General features: G+C 34.8%; 1 protein-coding gene across 2 annotated transcripts in view; it reads left to right on the top strand.

Moving 5' to 3' along the window:
• COL11A1 (collagen type XI alpha 1 chain) overlaps positions 1 to 22,639 on the top strand; it is a 188,587-nt gene that overhangs the window by 72,483 nt on the left and 93,465 nt on the right. For both annotated transcript variants that reach the window (XM_007532663.2, XM_007532666.2), the window contains exons 16-29: positions 1,835 to 1,888; positions 2,007 to 2,060; positions 2,234 to 2,287; positions 4,260 to 4,313; positions 4,417 to 4,461; positions 5,991 to 6,044; positions 6,450 to 6,494; positions 6,756 to 6,809; positions 7,752 to 7,796; positions 10,086 to 10,139; positions 11,601 to 11,645; positions 11,855 to 11,908; positions 11,989 to 12,033; positions 21,380 to 21,433. In XM_007532663.2, coding sequence (XP_007532725.2) covers positions 1,835 to 1,888; positions 2,007 to 2,060; positions 2,234 to 2,287; positions 4,260 to 4,313; positions 4,417 to 4,461; positions 5,991 to 6,044; positions 6,450 to 6,494; positions 6,756 to 6,809; positions 7,752 to 7,796; positions 10,086 to 10,139; positions 11,601 to 11,645; positions 11,855 to 11,908; positions 11,989 to 12,033; positions 21,380 to 21,433 — 711 coding nt within the window. The remainder of the gene's footprint in view (positions 1 to 1,834; positions 1,889 to 2,006; positions 2,061 to 2,233; positions 2,288 to 4,259; positions 4,314 to 4,416; positions 4,462 to 5,990; positions 6,045 to 6,449; positions 6,495 to 6,755; positions 6,810 to 7,751; positions 7,797 to 10,085; positions 10,140 to 11,600; positions 11,646 to 11,854; positions 11,909 to 11,988; positions 12,034 to 21,379; positions 21,434 to 22,639) is intronic.

The raw sequence follows: 22,639 nt of genomic DNA, 5'->3' as shown, positions 1-22,639 counted from the left end.
AAAATCTGGTCTCCTGTCCATGATATTCGCTATGTAGAATGTCTTGTATATTCCCTCAGACATTTCTATACATACAGGAGACAAAGTTTAATATTCTGTGGAAATTAGGAAATCAAGAGAAATTGAAAACACCTGATCTAAAAAAAAAAAATTAAATGGTCAGGGCCAGGTGGTAGCACACTGGGTTAAGCGTACATAGTACAAAGAACTCTAGTTCAAGCCCCCAACTGCTGGCGGGTCACTTTACGAGCAATGAAGCAGATTTGCAGGTGTCTATATTTCACTCCCCTTCTTCCTCCTCTCTGTCTTCCCCTCCTCAATTTCTTTCTGCCCTATGCTATTAAAAAATGAAAAAAAATAAAGACCTCCAAAAGTAGTGGACTTGCATGGAGGACCCCAGCGATAACCCTGGAGGAGAAAAAAAAAAAGGTTAAATGATCTTAAGCTGTATTAATACAATGCCAAATTACAAATACCTCATTTCCTTTAATACTAAGTAGACAAACTTATTCAATACAATTATACAATATACTTATTCGAGAAAACAGAAAAACAAATTTAGTGCTGGAGTTTAAAAAAATATATTCATCTAAAAATATGAATATAAATTCAGTAGTTCCGGGGTCTGGGCAGTAGCACAGTGGGCTAAGTCTCATGGCGCAAAGTTCAAGGACCCCTGTAAGGATCCCGGTTAGAGCCCATAGCTCCTCACCTGTAGGGGGTGGGGGCTCGCTTCTCTGTCTTTCTCTCCCCCTCTCTGTCTTCCCTTCTTCTCTCCATTTCTCTCTGTTCTATCGAACAACAATGACAGCAATAACGACAACAACAAGGGCAACAAAATGGAAAAAAATGGCCCCCAGGAGCAGTGGATTTATAGTGCAGGTACCAAGTCCCAGTGATAACCCTGGAGGCTAAATAAATAAATAATAATAATAAATAAATAAAATTCAGTAGCTCCTAAGTGGCCATTTATTTTTTACTTTTACATAAAATTTAATGACTTATTATTTTGTAAAATTAAATGTGAACATACATATCCATTTTTATATACATATGTATGTCAAATTTTAACACATCCAGAATACTGGAGTTAGAGAACAGTTCTATAATCTTGTGTAATTTCTGAGTGTTGTCACCCCTCTTCAGTCATGTCCTTATTGTATCCCTAATATCTACTAATTATTTTTCTTTATCACTAATTTGGTCTTTTTCAATATCCTAGAAATTATAATGCATAAAGTAAGCTTTTGATACTGGCTTCTTTATCGTACTGTAATACTTTTGAGACTCATAGAAGATGACAAGTGTATTCATAAGTTAATTTTATTTTGTTGGCTGAACAGTAGTCATATATATATATATATATATATATATATATATGTATCATGTTTACTTTGAAGTGAATTAAAACCCCAAGAAAAATAAGAAAGAAAGATATCTGGCTTATTCAGAGTATGGCAGCTATCTTGTTCTTGATAATCCTCAAACATTTTGGTAACTACATAAACATGTGCCAGACAGTTAAGTTCAGGGAATATAGTGGAGGAAAAAATCCAGAGTTTTAAGAAATATATTATATGTAATATATATACTATATCCATATCCCATCAAAGCATGATCAGCACATTTTCCTGAAGTTTCTATAATAGACTTAAGAGCCTTCTCCCAGTAAATATATTATAATATTTTAATGCTGAGGGTAATATACAACACACAAAACCAAACTAATAAATACATTGTAATGAATATACATTTCTGGAGCCGTATCTCTCAATGTGATTGAGTTTACTGAGCAAATATTCTATAAAATTATTTATGTTATGTTTTGAAATAGGGCCCTCGCGGTGTTCAAGGTCCACCTGGCCTAACAGGAAAACCTGGAAAACGGGTATGGCTGGCTTTCACTGTGGATTGTAAGGGCATCTAAAACTACACATACAGTTGTTTTCTGTCATTCTGTGCCAGTAGGAATCTGTTTTGCTTAGATGTGTTATTGCCACTATCAGGGTCGACCAGGGGCTGATGGAGGAAGAGGAATGCCTGGAGAACCTGGGGCAAAGGTCAGAAATTCAAACATTTGTTTACTCTGAACTTGTATGTCACTTTAATCCTAAAAATTGTATGCTTTAAAATAAAGCTTATTGATATAAAAGTAATGTATTTTGTTATTCAAAGCATACTACTTAATTAGGCTGTGACTTTGATGCTCATGTTAATGAGGATAATTTTACAGGGCGATCGAGGATTTGATGGACTTCCAGGTCTGCCAGGTGATAAAGGTCACAGGGTAATGTATATCATTTCTTTTACTTTTAATAGAGGGTCAGTAGAAATATTGTCAAGTAATTTGGAATTGATATACTTTATGGTATCTTAAGATTAATTTAATATTAGTGAATCCATTTATTTAATAAGTTATGCTTTAGTAGTATTGGAAGAAGATAGTAGACTTACATATATGATATCAGTACAATATTTTTATACACTAAAAATAATTCTTCAAGCAGAAATTTAGATAGAATCTTTATGCAATTTTTAGTTAAAAATATATTTGCAAGTGTGGGGAGATAGCTTAATGGTTATTCAAAAAGACTCAGGCCTGAGTATCCAGTCCTAGTTTCAGTCAACTCTATCACCATAAACCAGAGCTGAGCAGTACTCTGGTAAAAAAAAAAAATAGAAAAAGGAAATATCTCTCTCTCTCTCTCTCTCTCTCTATATATATATATATATATATATATATATATATATATATGCATGCAGAAGACCAAATGTGGAAATTTTATTTGCCTTCTGTTTTCTAAAATAATTACAGTACTTTTCCTTTTTGTCTGTGAGAATCGGCTCTGAAAAGACAAATACAGATTGTTAGTAAACTGTCAATATGCTGGACACCATATTTTATTACTAAAACAGGTGGCCCTGTTATATTGTGAAATCCTAAGTCCTTCCTTTAAAATAAAATAACTTTTCTAAAATCATTTGTTTGCTTTTTATTTTATTTCTGAGAGAGATGCAAGGAAAGAGGCACAGAGCACTGCTCAGCTCTGGTTTATGGTAGTGGGGGGGGGGGATGATACTGGGATTTTGGAGCCTCAGGCATAAAAGTCTGTTTGCATAGCCATTATACTATCTCCCCTGCCCTGAAGTAAAATAACTCTTATGCAATGCAAGACTTATTAATTTGCTAAAGCTAAATAAGCCACCAGGTTAAACAGCGATTCAGTAGCTCTTTTACATGGGAAATTAGGCATGGGGGAAATTTCTCAAAAATACCAGTTTAGATTTTCACATTTTTCTTTCAATTTTTCAAATTGAATGTGTTAGATAAATTGAATATTTTTTTATGTATATTCCCTTTTGTTGCCCTTGTTTTACTGTTGTTGATATTGATGTCATTGTTGGTGGATAGAACAGAGAGAAATGGAGAGAGGAGGGGAAGACAGAGAGGGGGAGAGAAAGACACCTGCAGACCTGCATCACCGTTTGTGAAGCGACTTCCCTGCAGGTGGGTGGGGAGCCTGGGCCTTGAACCGGGCTCCTATAGCTCGCTGGTCCTTGAGCTTTGCGCCACGTGCGCTTAACCTTCTGCGCTACCTGATAATTTTTATAATTGTGAGACCTTGCAGCTAACTAGAAAATATTTTGTATAATCCCAACATATTTCAAGATAAACAAAAATTTTACTACTTAATATCTTATTTTAGAATATCTATATTAATATATTATTTTTGAGGAATGATGTTTGATTTATAATTAGAAAAAATTTAAGTAAAATCACCTACATGCATATTTAAGACAATCATAGAAAATAATTTTTAAATGACTTAGTTTATAACAATTGGATGTCTGAAAATAGCTTAAAAATTTAATTGTATATATATATATATACACACATCTATATATATATTTTTAAAAAATGAGAAAGGGTGGGGAGGTAGTATAATGGTTATGCAAAGAACTCTCTTGAGGCTCCAACTTCACAGGTGCAAGCCCCCCTTTCCACCTTTAGCCAGAGCCTAGCAATGCTCTCGTAAGAAAAATAAATAAATAAATAATCAAACTGAAGGAATGCTTTCCCAATATACTAAGTATAAAATTATGATTACTTAAGAATTCTGAAATATATAAAAGAAACATTAATTTCCCCTTCTAAATGTTCAATTATAAATGTTTGATGTTTCAAGCATTGCTCCAAATATTCTTTTGCGAATGTTATGACTGACCATCATCCAATCATTTTTGTATTTGCTGCATAGGGTGAACGCGGTCCCCAGGGTCTTCCTGGTCCTCCTGGTGAAGATGGAATGAGGGTATATTAAATTCCCTTTTGTTTTGTGATCTATTAAAAATTAAAACATATGGGAAATAAAATTATGTGGAAATGTTACATTGTCTGGATTTTGTCCATAACAGGGAGAAGATGGAGAAATAGGACCAAGGGGTCTTCCAGGTGAAGCTGTAAGCAACGTTTTTTTCTTAATAATAATCTATTTTCAAGGAACAGTTGTTCATATTTTTCATAATACTCGGGTGATTGCTGTAGTCTTGCCTCAAATAACTAGTTAATTATTACATTAAAAAAACATTTTTAAAGGATACATAAAGCTCTTCTATTATGAGAAAATTCTAGACAGTTGATAGAAAAAAGTATGGCATTTTACCAGACCAAAAAAAAAAAAAAAAAAAACCTTAACTAGTTTTTGTTACAATTTGTTTGTTTTATTTAACTTGAAAAATAGTTAAGTAATCTATTTAGGGACCAGGCAGTGGCACACCTGTAAAGCACACATATTACAGTGCAGTGGACTCAGGTTTAAGACCTTTATTCCCACCTACAGGGAGAAAACTTTGTAAGTGGTGAAGCAGATGTCTCTCTGTCTCTTATATCTGTACTTATGTCTCCTCTGTACTTCCATCTCCCTCCCCTCTTCTCCATCTTTATCCAATAATAAATAAATAATAAAATTAATTAAATTTTTAAACAGAATCTATTTATGTATAGGATAAATTAGTCTTATTACCAGAAGAAAAAAAAGAGTTATTTAGTATTAACCAGACATAAATTGGCAAACACTAGAAGAAGAAGAACCAGACATAAAGATAAAATGGGGAGCTGGGTGGTGTCATAGCTGATTAAGTGCACATATTACCATGTATAAGGATCTGGGTTCAAGCCCCGACTCCTCACATTCAGGGTAGAAGTTTCACAAGTGGTGAAGCAGATCTGCAGGTGTCAATCTTTCTATCTCCCTCTCTATCGTTCCCTCTGCTCTCAATTTCTCTCTGGCCTACCCAATACAAATATAAAGCAAGTAAGAAAAGAAAAGATAAAATGTACTATATTTTATAGTTTATTCCACTGAATTTTACACATTGTGAAACTGAGTTAGAAAGGTTTAGCCAAATGAGTTAGACAAGATCTAGACTAGAGGTAGTTCTATTTTCAGTCCTACTTTTTTTTTTTAGTAAATTGGGGTTGTTAGCTCTAAAGCATAATAGTTTAAGTGAACACGAGAGATGGTAATTATTACATTGGAATTTCTGGAGAGAAAAGAAGGGGAACAAACAGAGAAAAAAGGAAAACAGAAATATATTTTGAAGCATCTCTCAAGGATATAGTATCCATAATTTGCATGTATATTTATCTAATTCATTGTTTTTTTTTCTATGCAGTGAATAGTATATCAAAATGGAATAAACCTAAATGTGTAATAAATACCAGAAATCTTCCATTTGGTTTTTCTAATTGAATAGTTAGTTCAGTGTGATTTCCAGTGACCCCAGTAATCCATTTGACTATTTAGTGTGAACAATAGATACTTTGTGATATATAAAATTGCATTTTAAGCATTAAATTCTACATGTGAAAAGATGTACATGCATTTTATCTCTCAACCGTGCTTTACATTTTCTTTAGAGAGAGATAGAGAAAAGTATGTGTTATGAACATTTCTTATAATAACTAGCTATATTTATTTTCTTTCTAGGGTCCCCGAGGTCTGCTGGGACCAAGGGGAACTCCAGGACCTACAGGACAACCTGTACGTATTGCTGGAAAGAGCTCAAATTTTCTAGGGAAAACTTGTTGCTAGACTTTTTAAAATCCAAAAACCTTGAAAGCTTTTCTGTATTAAGACCTACTAATGCTACCAATATACCTCACCACCCCTTACTCTGAAGACTTTTTCTCTCTCCTTTTTAGTTTTACTTATTTTATTGCTTCATGAAAAATGCCTACATGTGGGAGAAAAATGCTACTTCTATGTAGAAATGGATAGAAGAGTGAAGGTCTTGCCTTTGGTGTCATTTCCATTAAATACAAAAATGATATTTGGTCACTCTAGACTAATGGATATCATGTTATTAGGTTAGTTTTTGTTTGTTTAGATTACTGCTTTACAATCTACACATAAGCATTCTACATATATATTTTTTCTCCATTAAAGGGAATCGCAGGTGTAGATGGTCCTCCAGGACCAAAAGGAAACATGGTAAGTGAAAATACTCCTTTAAAAACTCTTTCCGAGAATCTGTGCTCTAATAAACTACTTTTGTTACTAAATATAATATAAAGATTGCTTACATTTTTGCAAACACATTCGCTTTTCCTACCACTAAAATTTTGTAAGATTTTCCTTATTGTTTTTAGAGGCAAAAATTAGAAGCTGATTTTTCAGTTGAGAAGAAAGAGTTCTATGTATGTATGTATGTATGTATGTATATATATATATATTTTTTTTCTCCTGTGACAGGGCCCTCAAGGGGAACCTGGACCTCCAGGACAGCAGGGGAATCCAGGACCTCAAGTAAGTCTAAGTCAGTACAACTCCTTTGAGATGATGTGGTGAGATGCATTATTTTATGAGAACATAAAAGAGCCTGAATTTTTTTCTATGTAGGACTAAAATATTTACATTGTGAAAGTAAGAAGATAATTTATTTTCCCTAGTAATAATTAAAAAATGAGGTGAGTGTGGATGTTCGGCTTCACAGGGCAGGGGGATGGAATGGGACACAGTCTTTTGGTGGTGGGAATGGTGTTTATGTACACTCCTATTAATTTGTTGTCATATAAATCACTATTTAATTAACATATAAAAATAAATTAAAGAAAAATGTAGAGGCCTCTTTCTTGTAAGAGAAATATGTGTCATTTAGTGTTCAGGAAAGATCAGGACTTTCATGAAATATCAGGACAGCATAGAGCTTTCTGAAAATGATCCAAAAAGATTAATTGTGTAACTGAAGTGTTCCAGAACTTTCTGGGTCATGTAGAGGATTGCACATAATGTTATAATATATGTTCCAATAGAAGGCTATTAATTCCACCTTCTACATCCCACAATGACCTTGGGTCCATACGCCCAGAGGGTTAAAGAATAGGAAAGCTATCAGGGGAGGGATATGAAGTTCTGGTGGTGGGAACTGTGTGGAGTTGTACCCCTCTTATTCTATGGTTTTGTCAATTTTTCCTTTTTATAAATAAAAAGATAAGGCTATTAAAATATAATTTATTCATTTTTTAATTTTTATGACTACAAGTTAATAGGAGTGTACATAAACCCCATTCCTACCACCAAAAACTGTGTCCCATCCCATCCCCCCCCACCACTGAAGTTGAGCCTCCACCCTCACCCTCCACCCAGAGATTTTTACTTTGGTGCCTACTTCAAACTCAGTCAGATCCTATTATTTTTAATTTTATTGTTAATATATGATTTCTGACATATGAAATAATTATTTTATAGGGTCTTCCTGGCCCACAAGGTCCAATTGGTCCTCCTGGTGAAAAAGTAAGTTACACTGTTGTTCTGTGTCTTTTGTATGGATTTGAGTTGTCAGCCTTAGTCAGCTGTGATTACCACCTCCTATCTTTGAAAAGATAACCAGATGATTCAACACATAAAAAATTAATTTTGAGGTAAATCATGAAAGCAAGGTGTGAAGTGATTCATACATCTCTGAAATGTAAAGACGAGTTTCTTCTTCATGTTTTTTGTAGTAATATCCAAATGTGACACTCTGTGATATATTAATTCAAGAAATGTGATGGTATGGGTGAATGTTTCCTCTTTATTTGGTTCTCCTTTCATTTCTCATTATTTAAAAACGTAATTATATTTGCTAGTGACAAAGGGCTTTTGCAAGATCTGATTAAGAGAAAATTTCAAAGTTATCACTGTCATCATTCCTCATATATAAATGGCAAATGATGTTTTTTTTATTAACAACTCAGTGACTGGATAAAAACAAGAATAAATATTTAATTAATGAAATATCTTCTCCAATATTTTTTGCTAATTTTTCCAAACAAGCAGTATTTCCAGTCCACTATAGTTATAGGACAATTTTAGCTAATTCTTTTTAATATCTTTTTTCTTACACTCAATTACGTTGATATCTAGAAACATATATAGCTTAATAGAATTAGCAGCTTTATTGAGGTGTAGTTTCATATTATAAAATGTCTTTATTTAAGGACTCCTCTTATATAAGTCAGAGCTGCAGAGATACCTGACGCTGTTGGAACACAAGTCTGATACGGCAGAGATTGAAGGTTTAATATCTGGCACTATCTTATGCCAGAGATTAGCAATTATCTGGCCTTCTGTCTCATCTCATTCATTCCTTAACATTACAGTAATAAACAAACACTAAAAAAATAAAGTTTGTAGGTCAGTGGCTTCTAGTAAGTTTACACAGTTTTGTCACTATTCTTTTAAGTATTTATGCCTCCTCAGAAGGAAATCTTGTGTCACTTTGGACACTCCCTTTCACCAGCTAACCTAGATAATCACTATACTGCCCTCAGTCATTGTAGAGATGCCTTTCTGATCATTCCTGTTTGTAACATGCATGCATGTTATCATATTGGTGAATATGAAAATGTAACCGTTGTGCCTGGTTTCTCTTATTTTGCACATTTTTGATGCATGTGCATACTATATCATGTTCCTCTCAATAGATGCAGATAAAGTGTTTGAGAAGAATTAAAAACCTAGAATTATAAAAATATCAACAGTATAGGAATAGAACAAACATAATAAAGGTCTTATAATATGACAAGCCCACAATCAAGTCACATACTCAACTGAAGAAAATTGAAAATGTTTTCATGGAGATTGGGAACAAAGTCAAATTTCTTGTGCTCTCTGGTTCTATTCAGTATAATGAATTCTGAAGTTGTGAAGTTGTAGCAAGGGCAGTTAGACAAGAAAGTGTTATAAAGGTTATCCATGTTGGAAAAGAACTACATTTACCACTATTTGTAGATTATATGACGCGCACGTGGCGCAAATCGCCAGGACCTGCGTAAGGATCCCAGTTCGAGCCCCCGGCTCCCCACCTGCAGAGGAGTCGCTTCACAAGTGGTGAAGCAGGTCTGCAGGTGTCTGTCTTTCTCTCCTCCTCTCTGTCTTCCCCTCCTCTCTCCATTTCTCTCTGTCTTATCCAACAACAACGACATTAATAACCACAACAATGTTAAACAACAAGGGCAACAAAAAGGAAAATAAATAAATAAAAACTTAATTTAAATAAAAAAAAGATTATATGACAAGTATGTTTTTGTACATAGAAAACTCCAAAGACTACTATAAAAGTTGTGAGAGATAAGAGGTCACAGTAAAATGGCAGGCTACAGAATTAATTTGCAAAACCTGTTGCATGTCTATGTACACATAATGAAATGGCAAAAAGAAAAGTAGGAATAAAAAAAATCACATTCAAAAGAATAAATTTAACTATAAAATTAAAGATCTACACACAATAAATTATAAAAGATTTTTGAAATAAATAGAAGCAGGGTGCTGAGTGGTGGCACACTGGGTTGAGCATACACATGACTGTGCAAAGACCCAGGTTTGAGCCCCTGCTCCCCGCCTGCAGAGGGGATGCTTCACAAGCAGTAAAGAAAGTCTTCAAGTGTTTATCTTTCTTTCTCCATTTATATCTCCCCATACTCTCTCAATTTCTCTGTCATATCAAATAATATAGAAATAATAGGAAAAAATAATAGGGAAACAGAGTCATATTTCCATAGCTTTCATTATTTAAAATAAAGATTTTCTTTCATTGATTAGGGACCACAGGGAAAACCAGGCCTTGCAGGACTTCCTGGTGCTGATGGGCCTCCTGTAAGTGAGATTTAACTTGTCATTAACGTTTCCATGTATTTTCCCTAAAGATGATTTTACATGTGTTTAAGAGTGATTTTATGAAGTTGGTAATGAAAGTGAATTGAGCCAGTCGTTAACCATTGATTTCTCTAAAATACTATTTCATCATGTCCTATCTATAGTGCAAAATCTTAAATTAACTTGCAGTAGTCTTTGGATAAGCTCATTCTCTTACTCTAGGCCAGAATCTCCTGTTTTCCTATGTCATAAGGAACCACCTGTCAACTCCAACCAAACAGGTTCATGAACTCTTCGCATGCTTTAAATTTCCACATTGCTGTACTCTTCCCTGAATCCTTTTCTTTTCATAGGAGGTGTTTTCTAGCCTCTCTTTTCAAGTTACAGTTTTTTGAGAGTCTTGGTGAAAAATTCCTTAGTCATCTTCCATTTAATTCTTCATCTTCATGGATTATTAATAATATTAATAAATAAAGTTTGTGAACTTTATATTTGTCATTTAAAAAAAATAATGTTTAGGGGCCAGGTGGTGGCACACCTGGTTAAGTGCTCCTGTTATAGTGCACAAGGATGCAGGTTCAAACTCCTGGTCCCCACCTGCAGAGGAAAAGCTTCACGAGTGGTGAAGCAATGCTGCAAGTGTGTCTCTGCCTCTCTCCCTCTCTATCTCCCCCCGTCCCCTCTCAATTTCTCTCTGTCTCTAGCTAGTAAATAAATAAATAAATAAAATACAAAAATAATGTTTTTCTCTTTAGACTACTTAGGTTTTAGAGAGATAGTATACAAAATTTTTATTGAGTGTAATTGTGATGAGCCTGTACATTTCTATTTACTGATTCTCAGTGACTGATTAAGATCATAATATTTATGTACTTTCTGTAATTTCATGTGTCCCTTTCAATGCCTTAGTTGTCTTGAGGATGCATGTGTGTTTATTTGACCAATATGCAAAACAAATGACAAACTGAAATACTTTTATGCAAGACTGATTACAGTTGAAACATAAAAGAGTTGTTATATATATGGTTGTAATATTGTTTTACAGATTTGTCTTGTATTTAAATTCTCTATCTTTCAAATGAAAGTTTGTTATGCTTACTTGCAAGTGACATAACTTCCATTGTTTTTATAAAGTCATAAACACTGATGCAAAGTGTTTAGTGTTTTTCATGGCTGATTTTATCCCATAGACTGAGAATCAGTCATTAATATCTTTGAGACATATATTTCTAGTATTTTACTTTATATACACCTTCCTTAAATTATAATATACAGCTAAATGTATATTAATAATAATATATATCCTGTATATTATGTCTATATTAAATATATGCACACATGTTCATATGTCTAATTTACATATGATTCTATATACTAGAAAAACAGAACTGTTGCCAGGTAGTATAAACCATTGTTAGTAGTTCATCTTATAAGTATATATATTTTTTTAATTAAATATAGGGTCATCCTGGAAAAGAAGGCCAGTCTGGAGACAAGGGTGCTCTGGTATGTTTCATAGTGTCTATTTAAAAGTTCTGTTGTCATGGATCTAAGAGAAAATGACTTACTCTAGTAATTTCTAATAGTGGGTTGTTGGAAAATTCATAATGTATTTTTCTATATTTTCCTATGGAAAAAATGTGTCATGACTTTATATATACATATATATATGTCACATGCAATGTATTATATATTTCAATGAATTTTTTTTCCAGGGTCCTCCCGGTCCACAAGGACCTGCTGGTTATCCTGGTCCCCGAGGAGTAAAGGTAAATTTTATTATTTCTAAATTATTTATTTTTGGTGTAAAAATATTGTATTCATTTAATTATTCCAATTTATTCCATAGGGTGCAGATGGTGTCAGAGGTCTCAAGGGATCTAAAGGTGAAAAGGTAAATTACACCTTTTTTAAAAAAATCTTAATTAAATTTTTTAAAATCTTAATCATTATATATATATATATATAATTATCAAACTTTTTACCTTAATAACAGTTATTTACTTTCCTAAATATATTGTTATTATCTAACTATCAGACTATGCAAATCTATTTTTGTACTATGTAGAGTGGAACTTTAAAATTCCCTATATTTTGGGATGAGTATTAAATTGTAGGAAAGAAGTAAAATTTGTCATAAATATAATTAATCTCATATCATTTTTTCTTAAATGTGTTTAGTCTTTTTAAATCAAATCATAGAGTTGATCTTATGAATGGACTTTCCACAGGTGTTATGCAGAATACTGTTATATGTATTACCGAACATTGATAATATCTTTTCTAAAATCCTTCAAATACATAAACTAAAATGCAATACAATATATGTTAGAGTAGCCTAAATTTATTGGGAAAAGATGAAGTTTCTAACTTGACACTGTGTACAATACAAGAGTTATGGGAAGCAAAAGTAGGATTAAAGTGGAGAGAAGTCATGAAAATGTATGGAAATATTTATAGGACAGGTAATATTTGCCTTTGAACAAAAATCTTAATTACACATTAACTGCAATTTTCTATGTTAAAGTAACTGGAGCACCCCAAATTCTTCAGTGATTATTGAAATGGAATGGTATTAGTAATAGCAATCATTGGATTGGCTCTTACTCCATTGTTATATTAAAATGAGTTTAGTATATATTGTTTTGGATATGGTGAAATATATGTATTATCAATTTTTATTTCAAGGATAACTGTTTATTCACATAGTCATAATGTACTCTCAGGATTTGACATCTACAATGAAGGGATAATAAGAAAAATGAACTTACTATATCCATTTTATTTTTTCGACTAAGGCTTTGTTAAGTTATATACTATCAACTCTACTCTATGAAAAATGTCATTCATTTTAAATTAACTCAGCTACTTTCATGAGAGTCCCAACTCATCCTGATATTCACAGAGGCATTTTAGGCAGTAATTTACTGAGCTGGCAGAGGAATAGAGTGATGGTTCAGACTGTGTTGCACTTCTAGTTACATTCAGGTTGCCTGTGCAAATGAGCAGTGTCAGTCTACAAGTTTTATATTTTTCGCTGGAGCAAGGATCTTATACATTGCAGTTTCGCTGCTCTGTGGCTTTTTTTCAGTTAAATATCAAGTGAAGGAGAGACAGTCAGGCAGAAAGTGAAATCAGCACTAAACTTCTTTTATTATCATTGAACATAGTGCTGGAGATCGAACCTGGCTAGGAATGTATGGCAATTCAGACCACATACCCAGGGAGCCATCTCTCTGACCCCTTGGGAGTTTCCTTGTTAGTGGTATGTGGACACCTATCACAGTGAGATAAGAAATTGTACCATGTGAAAAAACTGCCTGATACATCATTATTTACTAAATAAAACAATTTTGATAAAGAAAATGAACTTTAAACATCTTTTTCTTCTTCTTTTTTTGCTTCCAGTCACTGAGGCTCTGTGTCAGCACTACAAATCCAACAAATTTACTGCTTCTGGTGGCTTTTTTTTTTCCCTTCCCCTTTCCATTCGATAGGACAGAAAAATTAATAGAGGAGGGAAGACAGAGGAAGAGAAAGACACCCGCAGACCTGGTTATCTGAAGTGTCCAGGCTGCATGTGGGGAGCAAGAACTCCAACCTGGGTCCTTGCGCATATCCTTATGCTTAATACTAAGTGCGCCTAGCCAGGTGTGTCACTGCCTGCCGCCCCCCACCACTCAAATATCTTTTCAAGAAATTAATGCCTACCAAAAAATGTTTAGAAAAGACAGTGTTTAAAAAAGAAATGATTAATGGGGTCATGGAAGTTGCAAACTTTTAGAAAAGAAGAGCATGGCAAAATGACAAAATAAATATAAATGCTAAGTGGTGAGATATATTGTCAAAAGAAATCTCCCCAGGAAAAATGAAGGTGTATATTGCAGGTATAGAAAAACAAGTTGAGGTTATTCATTATTATTTTTTAAATATGTATTTTGTTTTGTTTATTTATTAAAGAGAAAGATAGGAGACAGAGAAAGAACCAGATTTTCTCTGGTACATATGCTGCCAGGGATTGAACTCAGGACCTCTCACAGTAGTACAGTTTTTTATCCACTGAGGCACCTCCTGAACCATATTATTTTTTAATTCTTTTTTATATCTAATTTATTTATTATTGAATAGAGAGAGAAATTGAGAGGGAGGAGATGGAGATAGAGATGAGAGATAGAGAGAGAGACATGCCTGCAGCCCTGCTTCACCACTTGTGAAGCTTCCCTATGCAGGTGGGGCCCAAGGGCTTGAACCTGGGTCCTTGTGCATTGTAATGCGTACACTTAACCAGGTACGCCACCATGTGCCCCTAATTATTATTATTATTTTTCTTTTTTTAATTTATTTTTTATTTAAGAAAGGATAAATTAACAAAACCATAGGGTAGAAGGGGTACAACTCCACACAATTCCCACCACCCAATCTCCATATCCCATTCCCTCCCCTGATAGCTTTCCCATTCTTTATACCTCTGGGAGCATGGACCCAGGGTCCTGGGTTGCAGAAGGTAGAAGGTCTGGCTTCTGTAATTGCTTCCCCACTGAACATGGGCGTTGACTGGTCAATCCATACTCCTAGTCTGCCTCTCTCTTTCCCTAGTAGGGTGGGTCTCTGGGGAAGCAGAGCTGCAGGTCACATTGGTGGGGTCTTCAGTCCAGGGAAGGCTGGCCAGAATCCTAATGGCATCTGGAAACTGGTGGCTAAAAAGAGAGTTAACATACAAAGCCAAACAAATTGTTGAGCAATCATGGACTGAAAGGTTGGAATAGTGGAGAGGAAGTGTTGGGGGGGGGGGGGAACTCACTGCAAACTCTAGTGTACTTCTGCTTTCAGGTATATATTTTGCAGTAGTTTATAGGTACGTGTGAACATATGCTCTCTCTCACAGAACCTGGTGTATATCTACGTGGTTTTGGGGCTTGTTAGAAAGTGATCCACCTGGGATGGAATTAGAGAATACTGTGAAAGGAAAGGTCTCACCCGAGTAATGAAGCTGAAGGGTTTCATTCCACACCTGAAGTCTCTGGACACAGTCTGAGTCTGACCTAATCATTATTTTTAATTACATAGGATCTTAGAAACAAGTGAACTAGGTAAAATTAATTAAATAATTAAAAAATTAAATTGAGAATTAAAAAGTTCTAAGTTCTGATTCTATTTATAGTAATAACTAGAAATAGATTATTTACTTTTGCAAACCTTACTTTAAATTTGTGAAATGAGGCCATTGTCTTAAAAATTATAGGATATCTTTTATATCTAGATTTGATTTCATCTTGTGCTAATCTAGTAATATATTTCATTTTTCAAAACACACACACACACACACACCATTGGCTTAACTGCTTCAGGCTCACTTTGTTAGCTCAAGAGAGACAGAGAGGTAGTGGAAGAGAAGACAACACTGAATGTCTCTTCCATGCAATGGAGTTTGGAATTGAGTCTGGTTTGCAAAGATGGTAAGTAAGGTAGCACACTGTCCAAGTGGGCTATTTTTCTGGCCTTCAATTTTTTAACAACTATTAATAAAGGGGTGGGGATAGATAGGATAATTATGCTAAGAGGCTCTCATGCCTTTGTCTCTAAAGTCCCACATTCCATCTTCTGTACCACTATAAACCAGAGCTGACTAGTGCTTTAGTAAAAAATTAAAATAAGCTATATATAATTGGAAATTTTTTCCTATGGTTAAGAATTCTAATTACAAGTTCAATGCAGTCATTATTTCCTAAAGAATTTTAATCTACAGTATTTATTTTCTTTATCTGAGTATATGTTATAATGGAATTTTTATCTCATAAGAGATTAATAAAACTGAAACTATTTTTCCTTTATAGATAAAACATAAATTGTTAACTACCATTTGAATCCCAAGTTGATGTCCTAGTTAGGATTAAAGTTCTCCATTGTTTAAACTTGGATTTATTCTTTAGAGCCACAGAGGGAAATTTCTTTTTTACAAATATTCTACAATTTATTTTTAAGATTTAGACTTGAATAATTTTAGTGCTGGAAAGCTTAGTAACTTGATAATGTAATGTATTTTTTTAAATATCAGAATTGTGAGAACATGTTTAGTCCTTTAAGAGTCATCTCATGTATTCATTTATTTGTGAATATATTGAAAACACAGTTGTGACAGAAATAGCACCAAATTTACTAGGTCCTTTTCTTTCTTTTTTTTTTTTTTAATTCAAAACAGTTTTATTAAAACAAGCACAATGTGCAATTACACTGTGGCCTTATATAAACATATCTGACATGTTTCATAGGTTTTGTGGGCTCCCAGCAGTGCAGCTTATCTGGACAGACGTGCTTTCATGCTCTCAGGGAACAGGCACCACCTTGCTCAGGCCAGGGTGGCTGAGCTGCCTCTGAACTGGCTCCACATCAGGCACTTTGTCCTTCTAACTGTCCCAGACCAGTGCTGCCCTCCACACCAGGCTGAGGGACACAGCAAACATGGTCACTAACCCATCATCTTATCAGCTTAAAGCCAGTTAAAATAACAGCATACAGCTGATTAAAATCCAAATGCATAAACATTCATAAAAGAAGACTGAGCTGCTGTATACACTGGAAGCCCACGGGCATGCAGCGGGAGTACGCAATGGAGACAAGGCACCGAGTCAGATACCTACAGCACTCTGACCCAGCCATACCTTCCAGGTCCTGGATCCCTACAAGCTTTGCCCCTCTGGAAAACCATGCTGCCAAAATTTGCCAAGCAGGCTAAGGGGACCTCCACCTAGGCCTTTTCATACACAGAGGTTCTGAGGTTCCCACCAAACCCCCCCATACACACACACACACACACACTTCCCCAAAGTCTGCAGGGAAAAAATGCATTTTCCAAAGGGGTTGTCTTTGAGAAAGAAAGCAGTCACTTGTCACTTTGCATAATTGCCTCCAGCAGGGACATCTCTTTACTGGGCTCCTGCCCACCTGCTCGCCTGCCTGCAGATCTGGGATCCAGGCTGTACTCACACCAGCCAGCGAAGTGGTGGCTGGGGCTATAGTCTTCAGGTCCTTTTCTAAAAGTATATATTGTATAATAGATAAATTGAAAGTAGATAGATAGATATGCTAGATATCTAGATATGTTTGGAAAAAAGAAATCCTAAAAGCTGTTGAAGATATTTTTAATAGCATTGCTGAGTTTTAGAATTCAAGAGCAGTGTTCTTTAATCTAAATTTGGCAACTGTATAATTACCTTTTCCTCTAGGGAGAAGTAATGAAGACTAGTCAATAGGAAGTTAAGTAGTCATCTGAAGCCCTGGCTAGGCCTGTTTTCATTCAATACAGCTCATCTGTCAGTCTTTAAACAGAATTGAAAACATTGTTTTTATTTAATAAAAATTTTAGATTTGTTAAAATTCTTAAAATTCTTTGATTTTAAATTTTATGTATCCATAATTAACTACTTGGTACTTACTTTTTAAAGGTTTTCTTAATATTTATTTATTCCCTTTTGTTACCCTTGTTGTTTTATTCTTGTAGTTATTATTGATGTCATTGTTGCTGGATAGAACAGAGAGAAATGGAGAGAGGAGAGGAAGACAGAGAAGGGGAGAGAAAGACACCTGCAGACCTCCTTCACTGCTTGTGAGCAACTCCCCTGCGGTGGGGAGCCAGGGGCTCAAACCAGGATTCTTTTTTTTTTTTAAAGGAGACATAAACAAAACCATAGGATAGGAGGGGTACAGCTCTACACAATTCCCACCACCAGATCTCTATATTCAATCCCCTCCCCTGGTAGCTTTCCCATTCTTTATCTCTCTGGAAATATGGACCCAAGGTCATTGTTGGTTGCAGAAGGTGGAAGGTCTGGCTTCTGTAATTGCTTCCCCACTGAACATGGGTGTTGACTGGTCAATCCATACTCCCAGTCTGCCTCTCTCTTTCCCTAGTAGGGTGGGTCTCTGGGGAAGTGGAGCTCCAGGACACTTTGGTGGGGTCCTCTGTCCAGGGAAGTCTGGTTGGCATCATGCTGGCATCTGGAACCTGGTGGCTGAAAAGAGATTTAACATACAAAGCCAAACAAATTGTTGAACAATTATGGACCTAAAGGCTGGAATAGTGCAGATGAAGTGCTGGGGGATACTCACTGCAGACTATTGTGTACTTTTGCTTTCAGGTATATATTTTGTTCTAATTTATGGATACGTGTGAACATATGCTCTTTCTCAGGGGACCTGGTCTATATCTAGGTTTTGGGACTTTGTTAGGAAGTGAAACACCTGGAATGGAATTAGAGAATCCTACGAAAGGAAAGGTCTCACCCAAGTAATGAAGCTGAAGGGTTGTCATTCCACCCCTGAAGTCTCTCAACACAGTCTGAAATGAGGCATGCTGAGGTGGCACTCATTGCCTTGATTAGGTTGTGATCGACGGATGAAATATTATTTGATATGAAATGAGAGAAGCATGCAGGAAAGTGCACCCCACCCTGAGGTTCCAGGACTGGGGTAATACAGGCTCCATAGTGGAAATGTGAGGTTCCTGCTGTCTTAGGGTTCAAGAAGACAATGGATAGTTATTGTTATCATCTCATTATTTGGTAATTGGGTTAACTTTGAAAAGTCCCTTTGTTAGGATTTGCTGTATAATACCCAACATCTTGTATATAGCTGTGCCACCGGTTGCTTCTGTTCTCCCTGGTCTAGGCTTTTGAGAGCGTCAACATATCAAAGACTCAGCCTATGTATTAAAAAGACTCAGTCTGTGCTTTAAAAAGTTTGAGACATACAATCAATTTTCCCCTCTCATATTAATTAAAAAGTGATTTATATGACTACAAACTAATAGGAGTGTACATAAACACCATTCCCACCACCAAAAGACTTTGTCCCAACCCACCCCTGTACCCTGCCGCCCCAGGAAGCCGAATGCCCACCCTCCCCCACACCACAGGATTTTTACTTTGGTGCCCTACTGTAGATTTAGTCAAATCCTGCTTTTAGCTTCCCTTTCTGTTCTTTCTCAACTTCTGTTTATGAGTGGAATCATCCCATACTCATCTTTATCTTTCTGACTTAGCTCAGTTAACATAATTCCTTCTAACTCTATCCAAGATGGGTCAGATAAGGTGGGTTCATTGTTCTTAATAGCAGCATAGTATTACATAATATAATATAATATAATATAATATAATATAATATATATATATATATATATATATATTATCACAGCTTTCTCAGCCACTCATCTGCTGTTAGGCACCTGGGTTGCTTCCAGGTTTTAGCTATTATGAATTGTGCTGCTATGAACATAGGTGTACACTTTGTGCCACCTATGCTTAACCCGCTGCTCTACTGCCCGACTCCCACTTGGTACTTTCTGAACTTTAACATAACTTGCCAAACTCACATAGAGAGAGATAAAGAATTCTTCAAATGTTCACTTAGTATATGTTTACTTAATACCCATCATCGTGGCTCTTGTATCTGTGCAGCCCCTTCTGGTCCATTGGCAACAAAATAGCACAAATATTTTGCCTTAATTTTTATACATAAGCAAAATCTTCAAAGTACTTCATAGTACACCGTACAGAATAATTGCTTGATTAAAGCAACTGAGTTGCAAACAGGGCAGTAACACAGTGGATTAAGTGCACATGGTGTGAAACACAAGGACCTGCACCTGAGTAGGGATCCTGCTTCAAGCCCGGGTTCCCCAACTGCAAGGGGGTCACCTCATAAGCGATGAAGCAGGTCTGCAGGTGTCTTTCTCTCCCCGTCTTCTCTTTGTCTCTAGGTTTCTTTCTTTCCTATCCAGCAATAATGACAGCAGTAAAAACAATAATAGTAGCAACATGGTCAACAAAATGGAAAAAAATGGCCTCCAGGAGCAGTGGAATCATAGTGCAGGCATCAAGCCCAAGCAATAACCCTGGAGGAAAAAATATATTGAGTATATGTGATTATTCCTGAAAAATTAAATTTTTTCTTGAAGTTAAGAGGCAGTTTGCTCACAAAATTTGATTTTTATAACCTCTAACTTTTAATAAGGATGGCTAGAAATATTTCATAGTGGAATTTTCTCCTCTGATACCAAAAGGATGCCCAGTTTTCATCATTTTTATATCTACACATGATGTAACAATAAAGTCTGTGTATTTAGAGTATAAGATTAATTTTCTAGTTATTCATCAAAAAGGTGATAATACATGGAACAAGCTGAATTAGAAGGCATTTAGTTAAAGCAGATACCACCACAATGCATTGTATGAATTTCTTAATTAGAAATTAGCAATTTAAGGGCAAAAAAAATAAAATGAGAACAAAACATTTTTTTCCACCACCAAAATGACAAAGGTCTTTGGATTGACTTTTTCAGATGGAGAGAAAGAAAGACAACACAGCACTGAAGCCTCCCTTAGCATGGAAAGGGATGGATAAGAAATTTTTTAAAAAAAGTAACCAGAACAACTTTTTATCCAAATTTGAAAATGACAATTATTTAATGTTTAAATTGATTTATTTTAAGAATATCACTGTCCCAGTAAGAAAGAACACTTGAATATGTGTGAAAAATACACTGGAGTAAAACATAAAAAATAATTACGAGAACATGGGAAGAAACTTGCTATCAGGAGTTAGAATAGGGAGGAGGAGGTTTCACTACATTTCTTAAAATAAGTTCCCCCTATTTGAAAAGATCTATACATACCAATATTTATTGAAATGATATTTGTAATTGTCAATATTTAGAAAGCACCCTTGTCTAACAATAGATAAATGGTTAAAAAACTGGCATATATCACAATGGAATACTACACAACTATAAGAAACTATGACTTATTCTCCTTTGCTACAACATGGAGGGAATTACGTTGAGTAAAATAAACCAGGAGAAGGATGGATACTGAATGATTTCACTCACAGTTGGGCTGGAAGAAACAAAGTAGAAGATAATATAGGTTAAGTCCTCCAGGGACTGTTGTCAGTGGCAGCTGTCATAGACTCAGAAGCAGGAAGGGAGAACTACTAAGGGGAGGTTGGGGGCATAAAATCTTCTTGTAGATTTAGATGGTGGTTTGGTTAACAGTGAAATGTATTGATAGCTCTCTTGGAGAAATGTGGAAATGGACCTTTGTTGATTTCAACTTTCCCTCAATAAAGTGATTCTGGAGTTGGAAAGGGAAAGAAAATTTTCCTGCAATTAAAAGTATTCACATTTTACACAGATATGTTTTATATTCGACCTGAGTAAACACCTATTTTATTACTTATAATTTTAGGGTGAAGATGGCTTTCCAGGATTCAAAGGGGACATGGGTCTAAAAGGTGATAGAGTAAGTAAAAAGAATAATTGAACTAGTAGATAAACTTCTCTGTGTGCATATTCTGAATGTACTAGATTAAATATAAAAGTTTGCATTTCTTGAGACTTCTTTTTTCATTTCAGTTTTTATTTGAAATTAAGTGCTTAATTTTTACGATATTAATATCCTACCACTTTTTTCTTAGATTCTATATTTTATATGTGTAAAATAGTATGTATATTTATAATATGTATAAATATGTATGTATATTTATAATATGTATATACATATTTACATGCACATATACCATACATATATATATATGTGATGTAAATGCTTTCTAAAATGATCATATCTTTGTTTAAAGGAACTAATTGTGTTTTTCCAACATTTTGGACATATGTGATAAACACTGGTTCTTGGAAGCTGTATTTGCAACTTTATGAACTTTTATTGAATACTTACCTAGGAATTTTGAACCTAGAATAAGTATACTTTTTTTTTTCTGATAACGAGTGTTTTGAATTCAAGCAAAAATATGTCATATAAAAATTACATATTTGAAGTTCCCAATATCTTACGCTTGAAAATCAAATAATGGAGACATTTACTTATGTCCCAAATAGTGGTTTCCAAAATTGCTATTATCTAGAAAATTACCCTAGAGCCCTAATATATTCTCAGGCAGAAGCCCTGTAATATGTGACAAAATATGGACAAGTGGAAAAAGCAAACAAACAAACAAAAATACCTCAGTAGTTTGCTAACATGTGTTATATATTCATGAGAATGTTCAGTGATAATTAAATTAAGTGGGGTGATTAGAACTTGGGTTTATATAGAATTTTAGCAAATGAACAAAACTTATTAAAGAAGTGACAAAGACAATAGAAAAAGACTGAATTTCTACTGCTGCAAATTGTGAAAAGGCAGATATATTTGAAACAAATAATGAAGATCAGTTAATAAAGTTTATTGTGCAATTTTATCTAATGCCTGCTGTTCTAAGCTGGTAAAAGTTTAATTTGTCCCTAGTGATTAACTTTTGCCTTATAAATAGAGAGGAGATTTACATGTAAATTTACATGTTGCCTTTAAGCAGATGAAGAGAAGCAGAGGCCTTAAATTCTGCTTTTTAATTACCTTCAGCTCAAGAATAATACTTTTGCTAAGTCAGCATATTTTCAGGTAGTATATTTGGCCTGCCTGCATTATTTAATCTTGATCCCCCCCTTC

Source organism: Erinaceus europaeus, chromosome 11 (genome assembly GCF_950295315.1).
Source record: "Erinaceus europaeus chromosome 11, mEriEur2.1, whole genome shotgun sequence".
Classification (NCBI taxonomy): domain Eukaryota; kingdom Metazoa; phylum Chordata; class Mammalia; order Eulipotyphla; family Erinaceidae; genus Erinaceus; species Erinaceus europaeus.
The sequence above is the reverse complement of the archived record's forward strand: the minus strand, read 5'-3'. Positions and strand labels throughout refer to the sequence as shown.